The sequence below is a fragment of the Drosophila sulfurigaster genome, chromosome 2L, assembly GCF_023558435.1.
Source record: "Drosophila sulfurigaster albostrigata strain 15112-1811.04 chromosome 2L, ASM2355843v2, whole genome shotgun sequence".
Taxonomy (NCBI): domain Eukaryota; kingdom Metazoa; phylum Arthropoda; class Insecta; order Diptera; family Drosophilidae; genus Drosophila; species Drosophila sulfurigaster.
The window spans coordinates 965,041-985,771 of record NC_084881.1 but is presented as its reverse complement, the minus strand read 5'-3'; the positions used below and the strand labels follow the sequence as shown (position 1 = coordinate 985,771).

General features: G+C 34.0%; 2 protein-coding genes and 1 long non-coding RNA gene across 5 annotated transcripts; 1 reads left to right on the top strand and 2 right to left on the bottom strand.

The window, feature by feature from the left end:
• Positions 1–6,312: 6,312 nt before the first annotated feature.
• Positions 6,313–7,365, bottom strand: LOC133848439 (uncharacterized). Its single transcript, XR_009895264.1, has 3 exons — positions 7,157–7,365; positions 6,480–6,553; positions 6,313–6,405 (listed from the first exon to the last, which is right to left on the bottom strand). It is a non-coding gene; the product is annotated as an uncharacterized LOC133848439 (long non-coding RNA).
• Positions 7,366–8,693: 1,328 nt separating this feature from the next.
• On the top strand, positions 8,694–20,481 carry LOC133849736 (serine/threonine-protein kinase meng-po). Of its 2 annotated transcripts, none has more exons than XM_062285836.1 (2): positions 8,694–9,185; positions 18,330–20,479. In XM_062285836.1, exons 1-2 carry the CDS (start codon positions 9,173–9,175, stop codon positions 19,682–19,684), a joined length of 1,368 nt encoding a protein of 455 aa, XP_062141820.1. In that variant the 5' UTR covers positions 8,694–9,172; the 3' UTR covers positions 19,685–20,479. The 2 variants fall into 2 exon arrangements, with proteins under 2 accessions (XP_062141820.1, XP_062141815.1); XM_062285831.1 differs by lacking the exon at positions 8,694–9,185 and adding an exon at positions 14,181–14,217 and having other exon boundaries at positions 18,330–20,481.
• Positions 12,606–13,846, bottom strand: LOC133850490 (uncharacterized). 2 transcript variants are annotated; one of them, XM_062286614.1, is made up of 2 exons: positions 13,524–13,846; positions 12,606–13,424 (listed from the first exon to the last, which is right to left on the bottom strand). In XM_062286614.1, exons 1-2 carry the CDS (start codon positions 13,787–13,789, stop codon positions 13,019–13,021), a joined length of 672 nt encoding a protein of 223 aa, XP_062142598.1. In that variant the 5' UTR covers positions 13,790–13,846; the 3' UTR covers positions 12,606–13,018. The 2 variants fall into 2 exon arrangements, with proteins under 2 accessions (XP_062142598.1, XP_062142597.1); XM_062286613.1 differs by having other exon boundaries at positions 13,488–13,842.
• Positions 20,482–20,731: the final 250 nt, after the last annotated feature.

Sequence of the window (20,731 nt, the reverse complement as noted above, 5' to 3'; positions counted from 1 at the left end):
TCTGATCGCAACCAAATTTTCAGGAATCATAACTACTACTACTAACAGTTATTATTGTATATACCAAAACTAGCAACTCTATCTTTAAAATTACGCTTGTAATTCGATTTTTTGATTTGCGGGGCGAAAGTAGGCGTGGCAAAAATTTGAAACAAACTTGATCCGCGTGCAAACATAACAAATGCTGTCGAAAAAAATGTTCATACGGACAGACACACAGGCTAGATCGTCTCGGCTGTTGACGCTGATCAAGAATACATATACTTTATAGGGTCGGAGATGCCTCCTTCTACCTTTCCTGTCGGCACAAAGTTACAATACCCTTCTACCCTATGGGTAGCGGGTATAACAAGTAAGAAAGCTACGGCCGAGTGTGCTCGACTGTGAGATACCCGCTACCCATTTTGAATAAAAGCAAAATATTGCGGTATTTTTTTAAATACACTAAATTAAGATGCCACAAAATACCATATATTGATATGGTACTACACTCAGTATATACTATAAAGTGAAAACCATACCAGATCGTCAGCCTACTACAACACTTAGTAAGTAGGCGTTTTTCCCTATACAAAAGTGATCGCAACCAAATTCAGAAATCACGAGGACTATAGTCATTATTGTATACACCAAAACCCGCAGCTCTAGCTGCCTTGTCAATTTGCGGGAGCGGGAGTGGGCGGGCAAAAATTGAAACAAACTTGATCTGCGTCCAAGCATAACAAATGCTGTCGAAAATTAGAGCTATATCTCTTATAGTCTCTGAGATCTAGGTGTTCATACGGAAGACGGACCTGATCAATACTTTATAGGGTCAGAGATGTCTCCTTCTACCTGTTACATACTTTTCCTGCCGGCACAAAGTTATAATACCCTTCTACCCTATGGGTAGCGGGTATAAAACGGCTCGCAAAATTTATGCGGCGACATTTCCTCCCACAGTTCCCATCACAAAAACATTTTGAGAGTATCGATACTCTGATACTGGAGTGTATGTGGATTAGTCGTGGAGAACTATTGATTCGCGCCATCGATAGTTTCCATAAACTATCGATAGTGCAGTAAAAGAAAATAATTTAATTAGATTTTAAAATAATCCATATTTGTTTAAAGTATGAGAGTGTAAAATTGATTTTCCAATCTTTATCTAAAAATAATAAATAATTATTATTCAAATATAAATTTTTATTTTTTAGGTTTACCTTAACTGCAATTTATATATTTATTTCAACCAATAATTTTGTACGCCTATTTGAAATGATTTGTCCTGGTTTGCTGAAGACCCTCCCCGACTCTACGGAGGATGCGGGTCTACAAAGATTTTTGAAAAATATCGACCACTATCGACGATAGCGATTGTCCACTATCGATAGTGGCCAACTATCGATAGTCCTGATAGTGCCATCGGTAGTTCTCCACCTCGAATGTGTATATCAAACTTGCAGTTCCACATGCGAAAAACTCGACAACTTATTATTCCGCATTCATATCGGCAGAGCGAAGAGAAGCATCAAGCATAAATATAAAAAATTAAAAATAACGTTTGGTTCGTTTTCTGGTGAAAAGAAATTGTATTAATTAATATTTTGAAGACTATATATCAAATTTAAAATCAAAAATATTGCAACCAAGTTAAAATAATATTAGCTTGGGTTATTGTCGTTATAGAAATGGGCAATGTATGTGATTTCGCTTATTTTTGTGTTAATAATTGAATTTTTTAATAGGTAAGTTTTAGAGTGATGTGACCATAAATTTAAGTTTTTACCATATCCGTTATAAGTTTAGGGTCATAAACTGTCACTCTAGAATATATGAAACTTGCAAAATACATTGCTTTGCGGCACGTTCAAAATTTTGCACATCTGAGAACAGCGCTTAAAGAAACTTTTACCACCAAATTATCAAAAAAAATAAACGATCAAAATAATCTTACTATACATTTTTGTTTTGATGAGCTCCGTTTCGCTTTAACCTCGACTTAATATCGCATGACTCAGAATGTATACCGAAAATTTAGTTCGATATGTCTAAGTTTGCGCTTGATTTTTCAACAAACCACACGAACGTAGAAAATCCGAGTTTTATGGGCTTTTAGACGGGGCAAGTGTAACATTTGAACTACATTGAAAAAATCCGAGAAAACCCCAATTTGTTGGTGCTGTGGAAACGGGGCGTTTCATGGGGCACCAGTAACATTTCAAATATGTATATTAACCCTCTAATGCCACTTCCCACAATAACGCAATGTAAATGAGTGCCTCAAGGCACTCTTGGGGCTTAGAGGGTTAAAGAAAATCCAGTTTTGCGGCTGCAGAAATGGGGCATCCCGAAGCAATACATTTTGTTTTTACTAAAAAGATAGTTTAATTATCTTAGAATACAGAAAAAAAAATTGGGTGGAAAAACTAGTTTTTACCCTTAATTCAAGTTTTTTTTTTGGAAGACCGTCACATGTTAAGTAATGGCATATAAAAACTTTGAACTCATTTTACTCGAAGCATGGTTTTTGAAATTGGCAGCATAACGTGAACAATTTTCAACATTTTTGCTTGAATGGAGAATGGACTTTTTTTAAATTGATTAGGCGATTTTAAATTGACGAAAAACTTCCAACATTTTTAGTGAAATTTTTGCTCAAACGTTCACCAGAATCACAAAAACCAATATCATCAACAACCTATACGACATTCTCAAGAACTACCGATTTAAATTAAGATATATTTTTCCCGACCGGTAGGTCCAAATTTATACCACTTTTGATGCGTGCTGCGGACGTCTTCCAACGAAACACGTCTTAGTGCGGGGCCATATCGCCCCGTTTATTATGTTTATTTTATGTGAAAAAATGTTGTGAACTTTTATATAATTATGTTTTTCGTGTTACATGGAGGGTAAATAAAAAATAAAACAAAAAATTTTATTTTAATTTACTTTTAAACGAACTTTATTGGGATTGCAAGAAAGCGGGCTACGCGTCTTGTCTGAGAAAATTGTCTTTAAAAACTAACTTTACAATATGTTGAGTTTGAACAAGAAACTTCGAAAACAAAAAAGCGACTAAGAGCTAACATATGTGTAATGTTTTGTGCATGTGTTAGTGTTTTAATGCTGAGTCCTCAAATTGTAAGAATTACGAAGCAACACACTATTACAATCAGTTCAGAAAATAGATACACACCAAAAAAACCCTGGGATTCTGACGTAGACAGACTGATGTAGTACACGCCACAAGACCTACGAGTCCCCGAATCGTTGGCAATGGCATGAAAGACACCAACGCTTGACCTTTTAGACTTTATTGACTTTGTAACTGGTAGAAACCCCAACACTGCTGGATGATTACGCGGCATTTCTTACAGAATGATTCAAAGGGTAGATCACAGAAGGAAGAATTGTTTTCTAGAGATGGTTATCTAGAAATCGTCCATGGGCGAGATTCTTGAAAACTGGATAAGGATTAGAGTAGTCCCCTTTCCCAAGCAAGGTTCGGACACCTCAATAGTCAGGAACTACAGACCCATCTGCCTATTGAGTATTTCTTTCAAAATACTAGAGAGACTAGTGAAACAAAGAATGGAGGAGCACACTCGCACTAACTCGATAATCGCAGAGAGATCATATGCTTTTCGACGTCGTAGATTTATTGTGCATCAACGATCTAATCAATAAAGTTCAATTGCTAAAGTCCAAGCAATACTAAGTTTTAGTAGCATGTCTAGACCTCAAGAAAGAATTTGACTCCGTGAACATCCTCCAAAGAAAGCTTAACGAATTGGGTTTTGGTGGGTAGTAGATTGGATTGCAAGCATTGTATATGGAATTGACAAAGCACTCGACTTTGGTTTATCCAAAAATCTGCCTCGTGTCGCTATTCTTACGGACAGCAGAAATAGAATAGAATAGAACCATCAATCATGCAAAATGAGCCACGACAATCATGTCACATTCAACATGATCGATAAAATAATCAGGCATCCCATTACATTCCGGGACACTCAAACATTCCACAAAACGTAAACTGAAACGTTGGCAAACTGGTAAGCTGGATTGCTAAAGACGCAATCTGCGAGATATATAAACATATTAAATTAGAATAGGAAGAGGAGTAGAGCTGCAAAAACATCGGAAACATGGCCTAAAAAATTTCAACATCGATAGTACGATAGTGACATCGATACATCGACTTTTGTGACATTTTGTGGCTCACACGCAGTGTTGCCAGAGTCTCTTTTTTCCCGTCAAAACTTGCTTTTTTCAACTGCCATTTGCTAGAAAAAATTGCAAACAGCGGGCAGCGGGAATTCTGGCTTTTTTTTTTACTAAATGCTTTTTTCAGATTTTTTTTCTATATGCCCAAAAGTATGGAACAATATTAACCGAAGCTGTTTTGACGATGCTTGCCAACACTTAGTGACAAATCGATTGTATATTGTTGTAAAGCAGGCCATCCACGGGCGAGAATGTTCGCGAATATGTTGTGCTCGACGAAATTTTTCTCGTGGATGGTAGCGTTCGTCGTCAAATTTCGTGTTCGTCAAAATGTTCGCATGAGATTAAAATTATTCTATTTTGTCTGTGTTTGCACGAACATGTTCGCCAATGGATGGCAACGTTTGCACGAACATCATTTGCGCAATCGTTTTGTAGAGAGAAGACGTGTTTGCAAAGCGCAAAATGAGCAAAAAAATGTATGAAAGAATTCATTTTTTTATCTGCAAAATCAATTATTATATTATTATATTTCAATTATTATGCGCCCAAGGCTCTGGGGAGAAATTCCTGTTAACAATTTCAGGTCTCCATAACTTTGGCCATTACTAAATTTAACAGTTTTTCATATATGTCGTTATCCGCTGACATGTTGACTGCTTGAAAATTGCCTACAAATGATGTTCGCGAACATGTTGGCCCTAGTTGGTGGGCAAATGAAATACAAGTTGGCGAGCATATTCGCAAACATGCTCGCCTGTGGATGGCCTGCTTAAAGCAACCTCAAAGAACATCGATAAACCAATTCAGCTCGTAGCATCACTAACGGCACAAATGAATTGAGGGAATTAAGTTCATTGTGTTTTTATTGTTTTAAAATATGTCAAAAAACTACAAACAAAAATGTCGGGACGCTTATCTAACAAGCGATGAGTTTAAGACATGGGCACGTAGGGACGACACGGATGAAAGAAGAGTTTTGCGCAGTTACTGCAAATGCACAATCACCGCAAAACTGTCTGATTTGCGAACCCATGCCTTGACTAAAAATCATAAAAGTGCTACGGGCGGCTTTATGCGAACCAACAAAATAAATTTTGTTACTTTGCATCGATGGCTCAGGTGGACCATTTAGAAAACCTAGTCATTAAATACTTTGAAGATGACAGCACTAGTCGCATACGTCTATACAGGACAAATCATCACCATCATGCACCAACATCATGCCTCATAAATTCCTAAAAATAATACGAACAAGATTAACGTATGAGAATAAAAATGAGGAAAATGAGGACTGTATTGACGAAATTTTGAAAATATTGTAAAGATCAGAGCAGCTGCTGTTCAAATTCTATATAAAATGTTTTAATAGAACAGATTTCGTGTGCTCCCCCTGTGCCTATCAGAAAAATGTAAAGAATATAATCAATTGAAAAACCCGCTTTTGTATTACTTTTTTTTTAATTTTTCAGTTTTTTTGCAACATTCTTCCCGTCAAAAACAGCTTTTTTCTCGACAAACTTTGGCAACACTGCTCACACGCTCCAGAAGAGTGTGATCCTTTGGAATTTTGGAAAGTAAGCATATAAACAAATTGAATAGCATAGCTTTTCTAAATTTGTATCTTTTCAGTGCTCCCAAGATGACAATGGCCTAAAACCACTCGCTCGTCGATTTTTGTGTCCCAGCCACATCAGTCGAATCTGAAAGGCTCTCCACCAAAGCTGGACAGCTAATATCAGAGCGTAGAGCAGCTCTAAAGGCAAAACACGTAAACATTCTCTTATTTTTGAATAAAAATATAGATTTAATTTGATCTCCTTAAATGAAAATGTAGTTTATCAGAAAAAATGAATTGTCAGTTTGTAAGAAACTGAAAAATTGTTCCGTTATATTCATTTTAAGTTGTTTTTGAAATACATTTATTTAATTTTTCATTTACTTTTTGGTCGTTTTATAAATTCAAAAATTTTGTTCGATATATCGATGTTGTGTCTGGGAAATATCGAAAACATCGATATTGGGAAACATCGATGTTTTGCACCTCTTAGAGGAGTACAACTCTTTCACAATTTTAAAATGCATGTGGAAAATGCAGCTGGAAAACAATCGATGACACTATCGATACTATTGACGTTTTTTAAATTTTCTAAACATCGGTTCTTTGGCCATTATCGCTTGTTTTTATTATATCTGTGAATTGAGGACAAAGTAAGTAAAATTGCTTTTGTGTCGCATTATTTAATTTTTATAAAATTTTTGATTACATGAAGTGAAATTTATATTTCCGTGGAAGCGAACCATGGTGTTGGTTTGTGAGAAGTGTTGTTTCTAAATGACGCTCTGCATAGGGGCTGTCCATATATTACGTAATCACGTTTTCTGCGATTTTTGACCCCCTCCCCTGGTAATCAAAAGTAATCAATTGATGGACACCCTCCCCCCCTAACAATGATTACGTAATCACAAAAAAAGAAAAATATGAAAATTTGTTCTTTTAATCTGTATTTTCAAAAGAAGATTCCAGCCAATCTTTAATATTTTTTATTATTGGAAGTTGGCTTGTTAAAATCTCTTTATATCCGCAGGTATCATCTTAGTCTTCGTCGTCTACATAGTCCTCGTCAAGCCATTCGAGGTCTTCACATCCTTCGTATGACTGAATTACTAGGCATTCTCCCTATCGCCGTCCAGCCACACGGTAAAAGGGTCTCTTTGATTTCCAATCGAAACTTACAGCTACATTTATATGAATTATTGCATTCGGTACTTATTGACAGATTAATCGGCGCTAAACCAATTTTTGAATAAATACTTTTAACAACAAAATTTTTATAAAATGATTAAGTAATCATTGTTCAAGAACCCTCCCTCCCCATGTAATCAAACATAATCATTTCCTTGACCCCCTCCCACCACCTAAGTGATTACGTAATATATGGACAGCCCCATACAAGTGAAAATTTAAACATGCGTATGTTTTGATAACTGAACACATCGATGTTCCATCGATATTTACTTTCAAAAACATCGAAAACATCGATTATTTTCCAGCTCTACTTTGGACTTCTTGTGCGATACTTGCGGAATTATCGGAAATGTTTCACATGCAATTCTCAGCAGTTCGAAAACTGTCATAGACTTCGTAACACAAACCAATTTGGACCACTGATGTAACATTTTAATCAATTTGTTGTGGCGATTTTCATCTTGTAAAGGCGTCAAATTGTTTTCACTCGTGTGATTATGGAGCGGCCCCCCTGCCCGTGGGTCGGTTAAGAACTTAAAACACAAAAAAAAATAATAATAATGCAGCTATGACCAATAAAAAATATTTCCCAATTGCACCGTCAACTACCCAACACAGTCAACTCATTTTGCGCAAACGCATCGCAAAGTTGCATCATGATACGAACAAAATCAACTGGGTTAGTTGCTCATTTTAACGTCTCAGATTTCTACCATTTGAATTGCTTCAAGAATTTTGAGTATCCAAAAAGATTTTCCTTTTTTAAGTTTAAATATTTTTCGTTTATTGTATTGATTGGCAACAATTTGTTCAAGTAAATCTTAAAAAAAAAAGTATCTTAATGTCATGCATACTCAATTGTAGTAACGTTAGTGTTTTAAGTACATTTAAATATTCATGAGAAAACAATGGCCTTGGTCACTTTACCTAACACATCGAAAATTGTTTTAAAGTCTCGTAAAATGCTTCATAAATAAGAAAATAAATAAAATAAAAAATAAATAATAATAATAAATAAGAAAAATCGTTAAAAAAATATATAAAATCAGCTTTGCTTGAAGAATGGCAAAAAATTCCAGTCGAAACGACCAAAAAATTGGTATCGTCAATGGAAACCCGTCTGAAGGCTGTCCTAAAGCAGAGAGCAGGCAACACAAAATATTAGGCTAATTTTTCGAATTTTTAAATAAAAATTCTTGAAGTGCACGAAATAAGCTGCGGCATAAAAAACGCCCAACATTTTTTTTTTTATCTCAATGTTTTACTTTTGTAATTAAGAAAATTTTTCTTATTAATTTCAAATCTACAAATTCTGCTGTACCAACCTTCATTTAAATTTTTTAAATATCTTTAGTGGTTTAGTAGCAGTGGAGGTTCAAACTTTTAGTTTGCGACTGCACGAAATAAGCTGCGAGCCACTGTATATTTTGTATGGGGTCAGAGACGTTTCCTTCTGTCTGTTCGTACATTTCCTACCGTATGTGTAGCAGATATTGAAAATATTATCGACCTTACTTTGAATCCGCTCCTGTATAAGGCGAATATAAAATCACCCACAATACATTTTAAAGTAAAATAGCTTTTTAGTGTGCTTTTGGTACTGTAAGTAAACTACATATAAATTAAAGTAAAATAGCTTTTGAGTGTGCTTTGGATGAGCGCTAGAGCTTTTCTCCAACTCGAGGAGGCCGAAGCAAGCACGAACACTGATTATCCGGAACGGTGTAGTAGCCCGATGGAGATGCAACAAATATAAAATTTGACTTATTACAATATATAAAAACATTCTGAACGAGAAATTGCTTGAGTACGGACGTGTTTTCTCTTGCTTTTGTTGAACTTTTATCGGAAATTTGTATGTTCCTTATTTAAGTGAGTGCGATTCGGCTCAGTTGTTATTCATTATTATTATCGCATATAAACTTATTGAAAATTGTGAATCTGCTATGAAACTAATTCATTAATCACACGTAAATCTAAAAGTCTCCATCTTATGATTTTTGTGTTTAGAAGGACTTAATCTTTTATTGATACTGGAATCAAACAAAATTGTCAATTATAAATATATAATAAATAATTTGCATTCAAATACAGTTTGCAATGTGACTTTATAAGTGTAAAAGACGTTTATATAGTTCAAAAATACACCACAAAACTAGATCAAATTACGAGTTTAATTTGAATACCTAAACAGGATTAACGCAACCACAAATGGCTACAATTGGTAATTATATGGCCTCGAGTTTATCTTGCACGTTTTAGTTTTAATATTTAGTTTAAATACATAGTAAAAATTGTTTAGTAAACTTTTTGTTATGGATTATATTACTATAATATAAATAAAGAGTGTATAAATCTTATATTATTCCGTTGCCCGAAAAGTGTAAAAAAACAAAAATCACAATTACAATAATTTACTAACCGTAAATATATAAAATTAATATAACAATAACAGTACTTCATAATGGTTCCTACTAATGGAAAGTTATATTACTTTATTGTCAGTTAAATGTATTGTTATACCCGCTACCAATAGGGTAGAAGGTTATTATAACTTTGTGCCGGCAGAACGAGGCATCTCCGACCCTATAAAGTATATATATTGTTGATCAGCGTCAACAGCTGAGACGATCTGGCCATGTCCGTCTGTGTGTCTGTCCGTCCGTCCGTATGAAACACTGAATCGCAGAGACTACAAGAGATTGAGCTATAATTTTTTTCGATAGCATTTGCTCAATTCAATTTTCAAACCAAAAACGAGCAGTCTTTAAAGCTAGTCTATATTAAAAGAAATATTTCTTATAAAATGCATTCATTAAACAAGAAAGAATGAATGAATTAGAATGAATAGTTTTAACATAATTTAAAAAACGGTATTTTAACTTTTTGTCGGCAGAAGAAAGCATATCTGACCTTATAAAGTATATATATTCTTGTTCAGAGTCAACAGCCGAGTCCGTCTGTCCATCCGTCCGTATGAACACCTAGATCTGACAGATTATAGAAGATAGAGGTTTTTTTTTGATAACACTTGTTTGCACGCAGATTAATTTTGTTTTAAGTTTTTCGACAATCGGCACAATATCAATATACCAAATATACCGTTTTATGAATAATGCCGCACTGTTTTGCTTTTATTCAAAATAGGTAGCGGGTATCTTACAGTCGAGCACACTCGACTGTAGCTCTCTTACTTGTTAATTAATTATTGAAGATATACAGTGTCACGGACGCCAACCTAAAAATGCCAAATTGCTTTTTTGTCCACACTTAAGTTTTATTTTTATTTTTTTCTAATTTCTCAATAAATGTAAAAAACATTATTTTGAACTAACTTTAAAAAAAATTGTTTATCATATCTTAAATGTGTGTTCCTATGTCAATAACCGAGACGACATAAGCAAGTCCATTTAGTTGTACGAAAAGACAGTCTTTTTTTATACTGATTGGGTTGGTTGCACCAGCAAAGCTTCGACAACAAATAAAATGTAATTTTTGATCAGCTTGTCTGATCTATAAAAATCAACACTACGCTCAAGCCACAAAAATACGCCATGTAAAGTGTTTGCGCATTCAGTCGTCTTTCATCAGCAACCTCTAGTCTATGTTAATATGTAATATCGTCTGTGTGATTTTTCATCAGCTATATTTCAAGAAAATATAAAATATCTTATTTTATATATCAATCAAATCCTTGCAATCATCCGCGATCTGGTAGAAAGTCAAGACAATTTGTTCATAAAAAACTTATTTTCATTAAACTTGTCAATTTTGTAACCAACGGGGAAGATTATTAAAGCCATGAATCGCAAACTGGGTTCTGCTTGTTTTCGCTTATGGAAAGAAAAAATATTTTTAAACTTTTTTGCACCTTATTATTAAAATAAATTCCCTTTGGAGTAGACGTCAGGTTTGTTTGGATTCATTTGATAATATTACTCATAATCTTCAGAGTGAATATAATTTGATTAAAATTTGGTTACCAATTTTGAATATACATATTTATTTGAATACTCAAGAATTTATATATTATTTTGAAGGTTTATTCTTATTCTTGCAAATGAACAGTATGTGTTATTTATAATGTATTTGGGAAAACTAAAAATTTGCAAAAAAAAAGGTGATAAGCATCTCTGCAAAGCTTTGTTTGAAATATTTGAATAGTTAAAACAAGTAAGAAAGTTACAGTCGTGTGCTCGACTGTGAGATACCCGCTACCCATTTTTAAGGGCAAAATATTACGGTATTATTTTCAAAATATACCGAAAATACTAAAAAAAATACTAAAAATATACCAAAGGGTATGTTTGGTATATCGATACAGCACACCATTCAAAATATACCATAGACGGCTCAATATACCAGATTGTCAGCCAAAGCAACTACGACCCCTAGTAAGTATGCGTTTTTGCCCATACAAAAGTATTTCTTTAATAACTTCCACAATCAATTTAATAACTTCCACAATCTGATCGTAACCAAATTTTCAGGAATCATAACTACTATAGTAGTTATAGTATGTACCAAAATTCGTAACTCTAGCTTAAAAATTACGCTTGTTATTCGATTTTTTTATTTGCGGGGGCGGAAGTGGGCGTGGCAAAAATTTGAAACAAACTTGATCTGCGTGCAAACATAACAAATGCTGTCGAAAAAAAATTATAGCTCTATCTCTTATAGTCTCTGAGATCTAGGTGTTCATACGGACGGACGGACAGACACACAGACGGACAGACACACAGACGACACAGACACACAGACGGACAGACGGACATGGCTAGATCGTCTCGGCTGTTGACGCTGATCAAGAATATATATACTTTATAGGGTCGGAGATGCCTCCTTCTACCTGTTACATACATTTCCTGTCGGCACAAAGTTATAATACCCTTCTACCCTATGGGTAGCGGGTATAAAAATTTAGTTAAAATATTTCAAATTTCCTTTAGTTAGTGAAATTAGTAGTTCTCTCAAAATACAACGGAAGCGAAACTGAGGGAAAGCTGGCTAGTGTGAACTTATATATGCACGTCATTGTTCTTATAAACTACAACATTACAAGAGCACCTCATTGCTCACGTTTTGCTTATAAATACGGCCTGATTGCCACCCAGTACAAGGAGAAGGAGAAAACCACTTTCAGAGGTTTAAAGGGTTCGTTATACCGTGAAAAATGAACTCAAGCAATTCCTACTTGTGGATAGGGTTGTGGTATTATGACATTTGATTTGAGTGTTTAAGAACGTGTTCCATTATACTATGTATAGACTGCTCGATACTCTTGTACTAATCAAGCATGTAATTTCGAATTCATGTAATTTCCATTTCAAAGAGACAACATCGCCCCTACAGATTTGAGATGGAGTGTTGTGTTTTGCGTTTTATATTGCATACGCCTTTTTATACCCGCTACCCATAGGGAGGAAGGGTATTATAATTTTGTGCTTCCACGAAATGTATGTTTATATTCTTGATCAGTGTCAACACCCGAGACGATATAGCCATGTCCGTCTGTTAGCCCGTCAGTCTGTATAAGCACCTATTTCTCAGAGACTATAGGACATATGTTAGAGATATAATTTTTTTTTCGCTAGCACTTGTGTTTGCATGCAAATCAAGTTTGTTTCAAATTTTTGCCATGCCCATTTAAAGCTAGAGTTGCGAATTTTGTTCCGTATTATAATAACTACTATATAGTCTTGATTATTCCTGCAAATTTGGTTGCAATCAAATACAAAATGTAGAAGTTATTTAAGAAAATCTTTTGTATGGTGAGAAACGCCTACTTGTCTTAGTGGCTTTGGCTGACAATCTGATATATTTTTTACACTATGGTATATTTGAAATGTATTATATATGCATTATTATGTACATACATATATGTAATATTAGTTTTCTTAATTATTACTTTCTGCTGCAAGTATCGACATACATATATATTACTGTACAACATATGTTCACTACAGATGTTATGGTTCAGATAAGAGATAAAAGTAACGAATGTCCAAATTTAGTGAATCTTTCACATATCAGACAGTATTTAAATTTACTTCGACCTTAGATACGACTTGTATGTTTCAAGGTTTCTATCTTGTGATAACATTTTAGCTTTTGTATGGGACACGTGGGTCTGGATTGTAGCCACTTGCAATATACAAATGACTGCATGAGGTAATCTTGAAAATCCTCATATTCGGTCTCCTTCTTTAAAAGTTCACGATAATCCTCAACACTTTCTAAGTTAATGGGGTCCAACTGATGCACATAACACTTGATTTTTAATACAGTAGAATAAAAATAGTTGAAAATGTCTGTTATCATAATTTTGTGGCATTGAATGCTTTGATGATGCTCATCGCCCATTATCAAAGCGGTCCCTATGCGTTTATTTAGTTGGTTGTAAATTTTATTGAACTGCTTGCAATCCTGTTTTAAATTGAGTATGGCATCCTGCATACTATCCCTGTAGATCAAAAGAGATTGAATATATTTAGTAAATTATGAAGGATTAGTTTTCCTTGCATACGTTGCAGCGCGTAGAATTTCTATTTTTTCCTCGTACTCATTAATTATCGCCTCCTCTGCGGATAGAGTATAAACCTGAGGATATCGACAACCTGGGACTGAACTGATCAAGATGAGATATCGTTGAGTCAGTAGCCATAGTCTCTCGATGAGTATAATCTGTTTCTCCATTTCACATTGAAAATACTTGTAAATTTCACGAAAAGCTTGCTCCAGATTAACCAAAATATTTAAAACTTCCTCTTCTTTGTCGAAGTGCTCTTTTAACTGCGCAGTTAAATACGTCTCATTATGGCTTGACATTTTTGTATCTAATGCTTAAATAATATTTTTTGTGCGTTTGTATATTCAAAGCACTTGTGACCTGATTTACTTATTTAAGCTCAATTATAAAAATAGTTAAAATGTTAAATATAACTTCTTATACCATCAAAAACATGCAAAAAAGTTTTACTTAGTTTTGTAAAAATGTTTGTAACATAAAACATTCCAAATTGTTATCGTGTTGATCGCAATCCACAGGCGAGCATGTTGGCGAATATGTTGTGCTCGACGAAATTTTTCTCGTGGATGGTAGCGTTCGTCGTCAAAATGTTCGCATGGGATTAAAATTATTCTATTTTGTCTGTGTTTGCACCAACATGCTCGCCAATGGATGGCCTGCTTCAGCTAATAGCCTACGCGGCAATTGTGCGTTGCCAAACTTCACATGCATACACATACCAATATAGGTGAGCATGTAAATAAATAGACGCATGTATATAAACGAAAGCACAGCTCGACAGCTCGAAAAAAACTACACTTCGCGGCACAAAAAAAGCTTGCTCTGTCTGATATGCCTCCTACTCCTCCTTCAAATATTTTCAAATACCTTCGCTTCTGCTACCAACTCTCTGTTGCAAATACATATGTAGGTATTATTGTCTTTTATCTAACGGAAAAAAGACAAATGATAATATAATATTATATATAATCTTGATTAGTATTGTAGAGTTGATTGACTCATGTCTTTCTATCAATACGTTTTTACTTAAACAGAGAAACAATTTAGATATGGGATATTTATTCGCTTGCCTATAGTATACAATGTATACTATATATACATATGTACATATGTATGTATGTATGAATGAATTGTCCCCCTTGCACATGTATACATCTTTGTATGTACATTCATATATACGCGATATATGTAGATAGCAATCAAAGATCTAATGGCGTTTTATAAATTCGCGAATAGAACAATAAAATTATATTTGCGTTTACTTATAAATAAAAATTAATCTTTGCCGTCGCGTTTTTCATCTTGTTTTCGTCGCTCAAAAACTACATACATATATACATATGTACTTACATACATATATACAAATAAACAAATATATATATAAATATAACTAATATGTATCTATAAATGTAATGTAATGTATTCAGGTTTGTGTGTAGTCCCCGGAATTGCTGTACATTAAAAAATTAATGTCTTATATTATTTATTGCTTTTTGTCTATTTGATATTTGTTGTTCCATCCAGTCTAAACAGAAATTTGCTTTTACACCCGCAAATTTACGTATGTATTAATATTCATACGAATAAAATATATTTGCGAAAATGAATGTGTGCTATGTATAATCATCAATCGAATTTTGGAAGCGGCGACACCCATGGCAATAACAGCCTTTCATTATATACTTTTTTATGTAAACAATTTAAGGGTAAACAAACCAAATGTATGTTTCAGCACCAGTTCTAGATTTCTATATATTTTGCATCCAAATGTAATACCATATCGTCAACAAAGTAATAATAGTCGGTCAGTCTTTGTTGTCTGTATTTGTTTATTGGTAATCAAATAAGTTGATTGGACAATATCTCCCGTGCTCGAAACAATAATAATAATTCAGACAGCCTATAGATATTATTTAAAAATTAATGCAAATATAACTCATTTGAAGACGCCCGCACGGCTGCTGAGAATAGACACAGCAGCCCACTTTGTCTACGTATACAAAGATACATACACGAGTGACAACGACTTGCCCATTGACGTCAGCAATGCCCCCAAAGTCATATACTATAGCGGGCGGGCTGTCAAGCAGACAAGGCGAGGTATCACGACCATACCGAGAACGAAACAAACCAGACCGGAATGGGGCCGTGGCCCCGCTGGTATTGCTTATTCAGATACACGAATTTCAATTATACAACTTATTACTATCCCTGATTCACCTTAATTTTATTGATTTTACCCATTTATGTATAGGTAATCTGTCTGCAAAATTGCCTAAAATACGCGTTGGTAAGACTTTTCGCTCCAACACTTTCCATTTTTTTTTATGATTTACATTTATTTACTTAAAAGTTTATTTTTTAATACAAATATTCTGTATGATGATAATAGTGGTATAGAATAGATACATAATTACTATATGGGAATTGAGATATGGATAAAAAAAAGAAATGCAAGCTTGCAAGTTTTTTGTAAAATAATAAATATGTTTTCAAAATTTTAAATGAAAATCTTTTAAAATGTTTATTCTGCATCAATTCTTCCAACATCTGTAGAAGTTTATGCGACCTATAGCTACCGTTGAGGTGTGAAAACAATAATAGGCATTCCGATGGGCTCGTTGAGGTTGAGCAGATTTGCTCTTTACAGCGGAAAATATAGATGTGTGCAATGTTTTTATATTTGTTCCTTTATGTACAGAGAAACTTTCTACAGGGGACTTGTTAATTGGACCTCTATCACCTTTTATGATCAGATCATTTACGATATTAAATGATTACTTACATACATACAAGGTATTGAAGTATATGCATTTATCAGGCGGCTGTCGGAAGAAATATACACAGAAACAATTAAGAAAGTTACAGTAGAAAGTGCTCGACTGTGAGATACCCACTGCCCATTTTCAATTAAACTATATTCTACAAATATACCAAAAAATAAACCGCAAAAATATACTCCCATTCCAGCAGCCTTTTTTTTATTTTATGCTATGCGGCTTGTGTATTTTTCATTTTTGTTATTTGTAATTTCCCCCTTTTCGATTTTTGCTTTATATTGCTCTTAATTATTACTTTCTTTGCGTTGTTTTCAAAATAGTTATCCTATAATTAAATTAATATAAAATGTAAAAATTTTTTAATGTTTATATACAGTGGATCGCAGCTTATTTCGTGCAGTCGCAAACTGAAAGTTTGAACCTTCACTGCTACTATACCACTAAAGATATTTTAAAAATTTAAATGAAGGTTGGTAAAGCAGAATTTGTAGATTTGATTAATAAGAAAAAATTTCTTAATTACAAAAGTAAAACATTGAGATAAACAAAATTTTTTTGGGCTTTTTTTATGCCGCAGCTTATTTCGTGCAGACATTTTATATAGACGAAATTCTAACTTTTTTGACTAGAATATTAGGTTTTCACGCCAGATTTGGTATTTTTGGTAGTTAAACTAAAAGATTTAATGAGTATTTTGACATTTGAGACATTGAAATACGAAAATTTTGGGGAATTACAAACAAGGCACCTCGAACAACTATTAAACAACGAGAATTAGTTCTCAAATATTTTAAAGATGGGAACAGCCAGCGTGCTATTGCGGATAAGGTTTCACTAAGCTTTAGCACTGTACAATATATAATTTAGCGCTTTTTTCGTGAAAATCGGGTGGAAAATAAAGGTCAAAATGCACCAAATAAAATTGTTTGCGAACAAGAGGAGCGTGGCATAGTAAGAAAAGTTAAACAAAATCTGAATCTATCTTGAAGTGCACGAAATAAGCTGCGGCATAAAAAAAGTCCAAAAAAATTTTTTTTTTATCTTAATGTTTTACTTTTGTAATTAAGAAATTTTTTCTTATTAATTTCAAATCTACAAATTCTGCTTTACCAACCTTTATTTAAATGTTTGAAATATCTTTAGTGGTATAGTAGCAGTGAAGGTTCAAACTTTCAGTTTGCGACTGCACGAAATAAGCTGCGATCCACTGTATGTATACCTACATATGTACATAGCGTTCAAGCGTGCAAAAGAGAACAAACTCATACAGGAAGAATAACAAACAAAAAGAAGCAAATCAACCGTAAATAAGTAATTGTTATCTTTATTGACTTGTGTTTCGCATCAATTAAGTAAATTTGCTAATTTTACTCTCTTGATAATTTTTTTTCCAAGAAGTTTATTCAAACATTTTCCTAAGTGACTGCCAACTTTTATTTTACTTCTGCTATAAATATAATATATTATAATATTAAAGCGCCGAAAGTTGTATGTGCTGAGATAAATGGGAGGATAGGCTGACAGAAACACTGGGCTTTATACATACATACATATGTACATATGTATGTATATGTTAACAATGTAAAATTATGTCGCGCTGAAAGGTTTTGTCTGTTTGTTTGTGATGTTGATAGTAAAATATATGGCCCTATATTTTCGATATGTTAAAAAATAACACATTATAAATTCAAAACTACAAAAAGTTATTTTACATTGAATTGTTTGTAATGAGCCTCTATGTTTCTTTTCGATCGTTCGTTTCGGTTTAACGTTGTCTATCGGCGTCCCTTTTTATTCTAATTCCATTTTATCTGTCTGGAAAGATTTAAAGACTATTATTAGAGCTATAGCCAAAACATTTAGAAACAATGCTTCTTGTCATCAAATCATTAATATAAATATACACCATAAAAAGATATACAATTAACCAATGGATCTGAGTATCAGCAACATTTTTTAAAAATCAACCTGATCTGGGAAAATTGGATATTATTAAGAATACACTAACTTTTAGTTTTAAATTAATTTTTGAATTTTTTCGTTTTTTTTCTTTTTTTAGAGAAACGATCGTTTTCCTTTCGCTTGCGCCGATCATTCGGCGATGGTGGCAGTACGAATAGCCGCAATAGCAATAACAACAGTAGCACCTGTACCAATCATAACAACCAGAAGCGATGCAGTACTCCATTGACACCGATTAGCACTAGCACCGGCAAGTTGGAGGTACCAGGTACATCTGTAAGCCGCCGTAGCAGCATTTACAAGAAGCCAGATAAGAATGATGGGGGCCAAATTCATTTGATTCCAGATGTGGAGCTGCCGTTGATGACATTCGCAGATCAGTACAACATTGAAAAGACATTGGCTGAGGGCTGTTTTGCCAAAATTCTGCTTTGCCGTCACAGGCAAACAAACACAACAGTTGTGCTAAAGGCGGTCCACGCTGAGCTTACCACGATCAGAGAGTTTCAAAAAGAGTTCCACTACAACTATGAGCTATCTCATCATCATCAAATACTCAGCGCATATGCTGTGGCATTTCAAACCATGGATTACTACGTCTATGCTATGGAACATGCACCGTATGGGGATTTGGCCTCTAATATTGGCCCAAATGGTTTGCATGAGACAGCCTGCAAGTTGATTGCCGAACAGTTGAGCTCAGCTCTTGGTTTTATGCACTCAAAAAATTTGGTGCATCGTGATCTTAAAATTGAGAATGTGTTGGTTTTTACTCCAGATTTTACGAGAGTGAAACTTTGTGATTTTGGGGCTACCACTAAAAAGGGTTTGTTGGTACACAAGGTGAAGCATACGTGGACCAGTTGCGTGCCCCCAGAGCAACTCGAGTTAATAAAAAATGAGCGCTTTCAGTGTTTGCCAATCAGCGACTCTTGGCAATTTGGTATATTGCTATACAACATTCTTACTGGCAGTCCGCCATGGCAATCCGCTGATTGGGTTAAGGATCAGTCGTATGCCAACTTTATGAAGTATGAGCAGAGAAAGACGACAAAAGTGCCTGACAATTTCCGTCGCTTCTCACCACGGCTTATGCGGTGCTTTCGCAAGTATTTGAGTCACGATTCCGAGGATCGTTGCAAGATTACTGAAGTCAACAAGTACATGAAAGATCGATGGGTGGAATGCCGCATTTCAGCTTCCAAGTCAGCTACGCTAATCTCTCCAAATCAACATGATCAAGATTCATGCATCTATCTTAACCAGCGCGAAGGACGAATCTCTGGAGATGAGAATAAGTTACGCTTCAAAAGGATGATGTCAAGCTATGGTCTAGATATACCTATTGATCAAACAATGGTCCGGCGGCGCGTTTGGGATTGGCTATCAACATGTGATGCAAGCTTTGATCCCGAAATTGAAAGTTTGCATGCCTTAGATATGGTCTTGTAGATGGCTGCAATTAAAGTGAGTGTGAAACATTCATATTTGTTTATCTATTCAACCGATAATGAAAAATGACTTCCCCAAAACAAGGGATTTTGGAATTTGTATATAACATATAACACAAGACCGAATTTTATATACATAAATAATATTTTTAGATAATAAACTTCTGTCAATGCTTAGAATTTGAAGTACATAAGCCCAACAAGAGGCTCTAAAGACCAAGAATGTAAAATTAATAAGTAATTCATACTGATATATAAACGTTAAATAGAATAAGAAAATCATGTCTTCGGATCACTTTCCACTATTGTTACCTTTCTAGTCTTCCGCTAAGATGGTTTTATAATCTGAAAGTATAGTTTTATATAAAAAATGTTATTAATATAGAACCTATTTATACAAATGATACCAAATAATGCAATTATGTAGAACCTAATGAAATTACATATATATTTAAGTGTGATTTACATATATTTCAGGAAATATACATAATAATGCATGACCAAATGTAATTTAAATTTTATTTTATAAACCATTTGTATATATGTATGTATACCTTACTTTTTTTATATGTAACTATAATAAGCTTTGTTTTATATTCACAATAATTTGTAATAATGAATTGTATTTTCCAAATCGATGTAAAGGCGTTAAAAAAACGTGAGCTTGTTTTTTATTCGTTGAAAAGGCGCATCAAACCATACGAAAACGATTTGAATTTTGGTGTTTTCTGTGGCGCACATTGATCTTCGATTAATGGCTTCAGCATTTTATAGTCATATGTATTCATCAGAGATCTGCAGCGATTTACCGCATCTACTATGTAGTGCAGCAAATAAATACAATATCACTTTCGTACACGAGATTTGAGTACTTTTTTACTCTTTTTTTTTATATTTCTTTCTTTTTACTCATGTCTGAAATACTTGTCGCGATCTGAATGTGTAAGTACAATCAGGCACCACATAGAAAGTGTGAGTATAAAAATAAGATTAAAAGTAATATTGTTACTTCAGTACTTGGTGGTCGCGTGAAGAACTAATTTTTATA

Excerpts from the sequence above, each read along its gene's own strand:
- LOC133849736 (XM_062285831.1), top strand. The coding sequence starts at position 14,196 with ATGCATACACATACCAATATAG. Across the intron at positions 14,218-18,329 it reads GCATACACATACCAATATAG|AGAAACGATCGTTTTCCTTT; the intron begins GTGAGCATGTAA and ends TTCTTTTTTTAG.
- LOC133850490 (XM_062286613.1), bottom strand. The coding sequence starts at position 13,789 with ATGTCAAGCCATAATGAGACGTATTTAACTGCGCAGTTAAAAGAGCAC. Across the intron at positions 13,425-13,487 it reads GAAATTCTACGCGCTGCAAC|GGATAGTATGCAGGATGCCA; the intron begins GTATGCAAGGAA and ends TTTGATCTACAG.